Consider the following 7,900-nt stretch of genomic DNA (forward strand, 5'->3'; position numbering starts at 1 on the left):
ACTTAACAGATTTGGATATTTTTTGTCTAGCAGTGATATAAATAAACATTAAACTCAAGTACAATGGTATGAACGAACAAAAATTAGTTCAGTGATATACGTGAATATTGCGTTATAGTTCGATAGTAAAATTGACATTCTTCCCGAATTATAAATATAACTTATCGGGTGCATGTATAATAATTTAGAAGATTAATTATGTTTATAATCTTATTTTTTTAAATGTTATTACGTTAAATAAGTTATGAACATTAATTTAGACTTTTAGTGAAAAAGTAAGTATAATATCTTTATTATATTTACATTTAAATTTATTTATATTTATATAGTGAAAATATTTCTAACGGCTTAGGTACCACCTAAGCACTCGAGGCAGTAGACAGTTACTTACCGCCTCGCTCCAGTCTACCGCCGTTTAAAACACTGACTAAACAAAATAAGCATAATCTATAAGATAAAATTTTGACAACATAAAATTTTGACATATTATAAATTGATGCATAAAGTATGTGGCATGCTCCGCAAAATGTAACTTAAAAGAAATTCATGTCAACTAAACATTGAAAAGCTGTTGAAGAATATCGAGATAATCATAAAGTAACTCAAACTCAAAATGTCTTGCCCTGTTAACAAATCTTGATTTTTCTTTTAAGTTAGAAAAGTTTGATGTTACCGGATATCATGTTTATTCATCAAGCTATTTAGGCTTCACCGGGAATTAGATCATAACCGTCATGGTGCTTAGGCGATGACGAATTTTGAACTGGTATGCACTTTAAGACGACGGATATTGGCAGACCTATTGCACCAATTATGATGCTTAGAAGCCATAACTGCCAACTTAATTGAACCGTGCTGGCAAATGTCCCAAGGAATTCTACTATGATGGCTTGGAATGCTACCGTTGCAGCTATGACGATCAAGAAGACAGAGCTGCTGAAAAGACCCTTGAAAACATTTATTTTCTCCATGTCTCGACTGTTTATCTCGTTAAATACCTGAAAAATAATACAACATTATCATATCTATCTAATCTAGTTCATTAGTATGTATATTTAAATCTAGACTATTATCACCTAGTCTCATGTATTTTAGCATGGACAATAATACCTGGCAGAAGACGAAGGTGTTGAAAATGAAGGTGTTGAGAATAGCTGTAGAATCGGAGCCTTTTAGCCGGAGAATATTCTTTCCGTCGAAAGTGAGAAGTCCTAACACAATCAATTGGTAAGCACTCTGACCGAGAATATTCCTCCACATGATCTTGGTTATAAAACTTTCTCCTCTCCCAACAGGAGGCCTTTGCATCAGCCCATCATGTGGTGGTTCAGTAGCCAGTGCTAATGCTCCAAGAGTGTCCATTATTAAGTTTACCCACAGCAATTGAACAGCAGTAAGTGGTGCAGATCCTGTTTTAATTTATCAACTTTTAATTAAAAGATTTATCAACGTGTTTTCAAATGAACCACTGAAATTTGGAGGCGCACCAACCTGTGATACACGCGGATGCGAAATTCAGCACAAGAGCAACGACATTGACTGTTAACTGAAACTGCACGAATTTCTGAATGTTTAAGTACACAGCCCGTCCCCATTTCGCCACATTTACTATAGTCTTGAAATTGTCATCCAATATGATCACATCAGCATTTTCTTTGGCAACCTAAATTTATACCCCCATATCAAATTAACCAACCAAAAAACAAAAATGAAACAGTTATTCAAATCAAAATCAAAATCAAAATCAAAATCAAACCTCTGTTCCAGCAATACCCATAGCAAGCCCAATATCAGATTCATGTAAAGCAGGAGCATCGTTTGTTCCATCGCCAGTAACCGCGACAACCTCTCTAAACATACCCCTCAGGTTGGTCACCAGCATGTGTTTGTCCAAAGGAAGCGATCGAGCCATAACCTACATTTGTTTCATATCCAAGCTATTTAGGATAACAAAAAAAACTCCAAAAAATGTTCTCTATAAAAATGAAAACCTGAATTTTGGGAATGATTTCCCTCAGTTCTGCAGGAGATTTATTGCGAAAATCAGGCCCTTCTATAGCCAAACCACCATCGGTAAGTATTCCACATTCTTTAGCAATGGCTTTAGCCGTGTTTATATTATCTCCAGTGACCATTCGAACACTTATCCCAGCATCCAAACAACTCTTAACCGCATCCTTAACACCCGGTCGAACAGGATCCTTAATCCCAACAAGCGCTATCAATGTATACTCACAATCCGGAATTGGACCATCGTTAATATCATCATCATTAACATCTTTATAAGCCAAACAAAGAGTTCTAAGTGCTTCAGACGCAAATCTATTAATAACATCGGTAACAAACATTTCCTGTTCATTCGACATACTAATAACTTCCCCATCTCCGATAACCATCTTATCACACATTTTCAAAATAATCTCGGACGCACCTTTAACATACGCTCTCTGAGACCCGTTTGGAAGCGCCACAAGAACAGACATTGTCTTCTTAACCGAATTAAACGGTTCAACTTTCAAGATACTAATTTCCCGCCGCTGAGCAAAGAAATCCCCGCCCATTTTCAAACCATACCCAAGTAAAGCTGATTCAGTGGGTGTCCCTAAAATTGATTCCTTCCCATCTTTCCCTTTCACAATCTCCGATCCCGTGTTCTGAAATATCGCCTGCAATAGCAACTCCGCAACGTTTCCAGATATATTTTCTTGGTTTTCATCATCCTTAACTTCTTTCTCGTTTTCACATAACCATATCTTCGTAACCACCATCTGGTTCGTGGTTAAAGTACCTGTTTTATCCGTGCAAATGCATGTAGCCGAACCCATAGTCTCGCAAGCAGCCAGATGTCTAACGAGGGCCCTTTCGCTCATCAACTTCTTCATAGCAAAAGCCAGACTAAGTGTAACAGCAAGTGGCAGCCCCTCAGGAACTGCAACCACGATTATAGTAACAGCAGTAGCGAAATAGTTTAAAAGCTGGAGCGCATCCGAAGAAGACCATTGAGTGAATTCACCATTGATAGCTTTAGTCACTAGAAACCTTATCAAGAGAACTACAAACGTTAAAACAGCAAAACCCAAACCGATCTTCCCAATAACAGTAGCAACACCATTTAGCTTCACCTGCAATGGGGTCTCGTCTTCACCTCCTTCACTCAAGGTTTCCATCAACTTACCCCATTCGGTCCTCATACCGACAGTTGTAATCAACATTTTACCCGAACCATCCTGCACTTTAGTCCCACCAAGAAGGAAAGGTTTCGTCTTGTCTATATTAACAGGTTCACTTTCACCCGACAAGCTTGATTCATCGATCAACAAACTATACCCCGATATGAATATCCCATCAGCAGGAACTTGATCACCTATCGATAAATGCACAACATCACCAACCACCAAATCAAAAATGGACACTTTTTGCCTATACCCATCTCGGGTGACTTGAACAATAATATTCTTCTTCTCCTTATCTAAATCCTTAAACTGCAATGATTGTCTGTAATCACTAATAGCAGTGACGAACACAACCAAGAATATACTAAGGAGGATTCCAACTCCATCATACATGCCACTAGGCCAGCCTTCTGTGGCTAAACCGACACCAATCGAAACAACAGCACATACCATAAGGATTATAAGTGTTATATCATGAAGTGCATCCCAAACAAATGTCCAAAAACCTTTTGAAGGAGCCTCTGCATATTTATTCACTCCATAAACATTTTGTCTGATGGCAATATCAGTTTGCTTAACGCCTTCATCAAATGAGACATTGATTCTCGAGGCTATACCCTCAACTCCCCCAAGCGATTTTAGTTGTTTAATGTTGTGGGAACGCACAAAAGATGCGAGTTCGTTTGGGTGGATCTTGAAGCCTGCTTCTCTAGCTTCATCAGATAGCTCCTTCCCCACACCTCCACCTATATTATACCAAAAGAAAATGTTTTTATTTTCTTTCTAAACACTTTAAGGTGAAATATAAACAATGTCGAGGTACCTTCAATCAAAATGAGAGCTGCTTTCTGAACCACGATTAGAATACGCAATTGTTCCTAATAGACAATTTGATAAACAAATAGAATCAGTGACAAAAGAACTGTAAAAAAACATGCAAAAAATAACTGAACTGCTTCTGGAACAATTGCAGTTATTAGCTTCAAGAGCTCTTTTATGTGAGTTTTTCAAATATTTACAAGGCGAGTCAAGTCAAGAACCATACTCTCATGCAATTATAAACATCATACTATTTTGAATTAAATAGTCATTTCTGTTGAATATCAATTATTATATATTTCAAATTATATTAACAGTGTTATTGCACATTTTCAAATAATACAAACAATAAACAATGTTTTATATCAATATTGAACAACCCGTCCATTTGGCTTGGTTGTGCATTATGCATAGTATTTATATTTATATTTATATTTTTTAATCAAAACTGTCTAGTTGTATTGTCAGCCTGTTCATTTTGATTGTATTAGTCAATATGGACCATACACTATGTCATCAATAACCGACAACCGTCAGCCTTGTTTGAAATTTAATTTTGTTTTTGATCAATATTTTATATGATAAACAGTTGGCATTTATTATTATTATTATTATTATTATTATTATTATTTTAGAATTATGATTTATTACATGAAAATAAGAAAAAGGAAGGTAAATAAATAGTTAATGATAATATATCTCCCACTAAATTTTGTTAGAAAAAACTCACAAACCAAACAAGCCCCAGGAGTGAAGTTTCCAGGAAACTTCGTCTCATGTGGACTTTAAGGCCATTATTTCATTCATTCCACTTTTGAAGTTTTTTTTTTTTTTTTTTTTTTTTTTTTTTTTAAATCCTATTACAAATTAATTTTTCAATCAAATCACTTATCAACAATCATATCACTCATTTCATTAATTAAAATACTAAAATACCCTCTATTTTAAATTATTATTTTTTATTTTATTCATATCAATATTTTTAATTCTTTTTATCAAAAATAATTATTACCTCCTCAAAATCATCATCGATCATTACTTTTTTCTCTCTAAATTTTTTCCAAAAAAAAACCATCCTAACAAGACCTAAACTTTTGTAATTGGTTCATATACTTTATGAGTGGATTTTATTATTTTATTTTATTATTTATTTTAAATATATATTTAATAATAATTATTATTCTTTATCAAATTAATTACTTTCGATGAATGAAATGACTTTTTTTTATATTGATTTTTTTTTAAACTAGGGGTCTTAAATTAAAGTCTTGGTCCTACTAGTACAAAAGAGAATTAAGTGCCACAGACAGAATTAAAATTGAAAACTTATGTGGAGCCCACTACACAAAATAATCGTTTCCAGACTTTAAAAAAAAATAGTTTTAAAAATTCAAATTACTTAAATTTTTTATTAAATAAGAGTTTTTTCTAAAAAAAAAAAAAAAAAAAAAAAAAAAAAAAAAAAAAAAAAAAAAAATATATATATATAATGATAACCTCTCATCAAACAAACTTTTAAGGCTTCAGTTCAATTATCGACCAAAATATTATTTAAATATTAGTTGTGATAGCTTTTAAAATATAAAACTAAAATACAATAGAAGGGTGTAGAAAAAATAGTGACAAGTCTGGATCAATAGAGTAATATTGACAAGAAAATAAGACAATAAAATTAAAAAGCATCTTTAGCCTATAATGAAATAATACATGTGGTTGTAATTTATTGGTTTTTTTTTTACTATTTTACCCTTTAATAGACTATTTATTATAATAATATAAATTTAAACTAGAGTTGATAAGAGGAAATATTTATTTATTAAAAAGTTAAGAAAAAATAAGATTTATTCAGTTTTAATATTTTTTATTAAAATCTCAAATAAAATTAAAAGTAAATCATATTTTTATTTTATTTTTTATAAATGGAAGTGTATATACATGTACCTATATATATGCATCCAAATAAATATAATTTAAAAAATATATTTATCTTATCTTCTTTAATTTACTGGAATGTTCATATTCTCTATAATGTTATTATGGAATCTGATGCAAAACATTGTGGTGGACCCTTGGGAAATTATTATTTTGTACAATATATTCAATAAATTTATAATTAAATATCCTAAAAAAATTATAGTAATAAAAGGGTCGATTAGTAATTATATGGTTGGACTATCAAATTTCACTGTACAAAATTCAACTATACTTTTTCTCTGTAAGAACAAATAAAGTAGTTGAATTTTGAACCACTTGTTCAACAAATTTGAATAATTGATTCAAATTATATTTTAATCCTTATAATTTTTTCATATCCTTAGTCAAAAAATTATAATTTTTACACAATATAATATTGTTTTCTAAATCAATCTAAATAATAAAATACAATTATAATTAGATAACATGGCTGCATTTTATAAGTGAATGGGAAGATAGTCGGTACAACGTGTATGTCACATTTGAATGTAATTATTTAAAATATATATAGTTGTATTAAATGAATAATATCAGCTTAGTCCTCAAATCTGAATCTAACAAGGATATCCTCTAAGAGACTGTTTGGATTGAAATTATTTAAATTATAGTTTATTTCAGGGTAAATTATTCATTTGATCTTACTAATAGTAAATTTAAATTCTAGTGTTTTAAATGATTTTATAATGTAATTATATCATTTTTTTCCATTAAATTAGTTCTTTCACCATAAACATTTAAGAATTATTTTTTCTATCAATATCTTGAAATATATTTGTTTCCCCCAATTTGTGACATCTTCATTTTCTTTCAAATTTTTATTTTTTAATTTAGAGAAAGACTCTTATTATGGCCCCACTTAAGAAAATTGAAAATAACTAACTAACTAATAAATTAATTTATTTAATTTACTAATTTTATTGTTAAATATTATATATCTCTAATATATATTAAAAAAACTTTAAAAAATAAAAAGTTGCATAGTCTTGTCAAAACATTTAGTCAATCTATTTTTGCTAAAATAAATTATGAAAATGACTCAAAATTTGTATATAGATAATTTTAAAATCTAAAACAAAAATTTTAAATAGAAAATGGTTTTAAAAGCAAAAAGTTAACCAACCACGGTTGAAAACTTATCACAAATTTCCAGTCGTACTGAATGAAAATCATCACAAATCCTAAACTTGTCCAGAAATTCATCGCAAATGCTTAACTATGAATTGAAATGAGTGGATCCAGAGGAAGCAGATTTGTTTTCTGAAACAGTTACGCATTTTCAGTTCTAATGAGATAAGAGAGTTGGAAATTAATCTGTATCGTTAAGATCTGTTTCAAAATTTGTAAGATAAGCGAAGTAAAGGAGATAGAACGAACCTGAATCTTCTGGATCTTTTCTTTTGCAAGACCTCTTTTGACCAGATCTGCGATTCCACGGAAGCGACGACGGCGATTTTTGACGATTGTTACGGCAGATCTCCATCTATTCAAAGCTTCTTCAGACGGATTCTTCGAAGGAATGTCGAAATCCTTTAGCAGTAGCTTCTCCATCTTGAAGAACAAGTCTAATTAAGTCTATATGTACATAGAAATTCGTCAAGCGATTGGATAGAATAGAACGCCGGGGGAGAGAGAGAGAGAAAAAGATAGAACGCGACTCTTCGGAAGATTAGATATCCAAACCCCAGTTCTTTATAGGTGGATAGCGAGTGAGACTCATTTATTTATTTAGTTCTTTTTTATTTCTTTTTAATAAACTTTTCAAAATATCTCTTTATTGATTTTTTTTTTTCATTCTTTTATGATAAATATAATTAATTTTTTACATGTCATGTCTAGTAAAATTAAAAACTTTTAGTATAATAACATTACCACTAACAAAATTCATAGAGAATTCAAACTAGATGGAAGCGAATCAATGAGACAACCAGATATTC

At 31.1% G+C, this 7,900-nt stretch overlaps 1 protein-coding gene across 1 annotated transcript; it reads right to left on the reverse strand.

Annotated features, from left to right (window-relative positions):
• Positions 1-527: 527 nt before the first annotated feature.
• On the reverse strand, positions 528-7,625 carry LOC124919225 (putative calcium-transporting ATPase 11, plasma membrane-type). Its single transcript, XM_047459420.1, has 7 exons — positions 7,341-7,625; positions 3,997-4,051; positions 1,992-3,919; positions 1,757-1,915; positions 1,492-1,663; positions 1,111-1,409; positions 528-998 (listed from the first exon to the last, which is right to left on the reverse strand). Exons 1-7 carry the CDS (start codon positions 7,512-7,514, stop codon positions 702-704), a joined length of 3,084 nt encoding a protein of 1,027 aa, XP_047315376.1. The 5' UTR covers positions 7,515-7,625; the 3' UTR covers positions 528-701.
• Positions 7,626-7,900: the final 275 nt, after the last annotated feature.

This window comes from Impatiens glandulifera, chromosome 1, assembly GCF_907164915.1.
Source record: "Impatiens glandulifera chromosome 1, dImpGla2.1, whole genome shotgun sequence".
NCBI lineage: Eukaryota > Viridiplantae > Streptophyta > Magnoliopsida > Ericales > Balsaminaceae > Impatiens > Impatiens glandulifera.

Excerpts from the sequence above, each read along its gene's own strand:
- LOC124919225 (XM_047459420.1), bottom strand. The coding sequence starts at position 7,514 with ATGGAGAAGCTACTGCTAAAGGATTTCGACATTCCTTCGAAGAATCCG. Across the intron at positions 4,052-7,340 it reads AAAAGATCCAGAAGATTCAG|GAACAATTGCGTATTCTAAT; the intron begins GTTCGTTCTATC and ends ATTGTCTATTAG. Across the intron at positions 3,920-3,996 it reads AGCTCTCATTTTGATTGAAG|GTGGAGGTGTGGGGAAGGAG; the intron begins GTACCTCGACAT and ends GGTATAATATAG.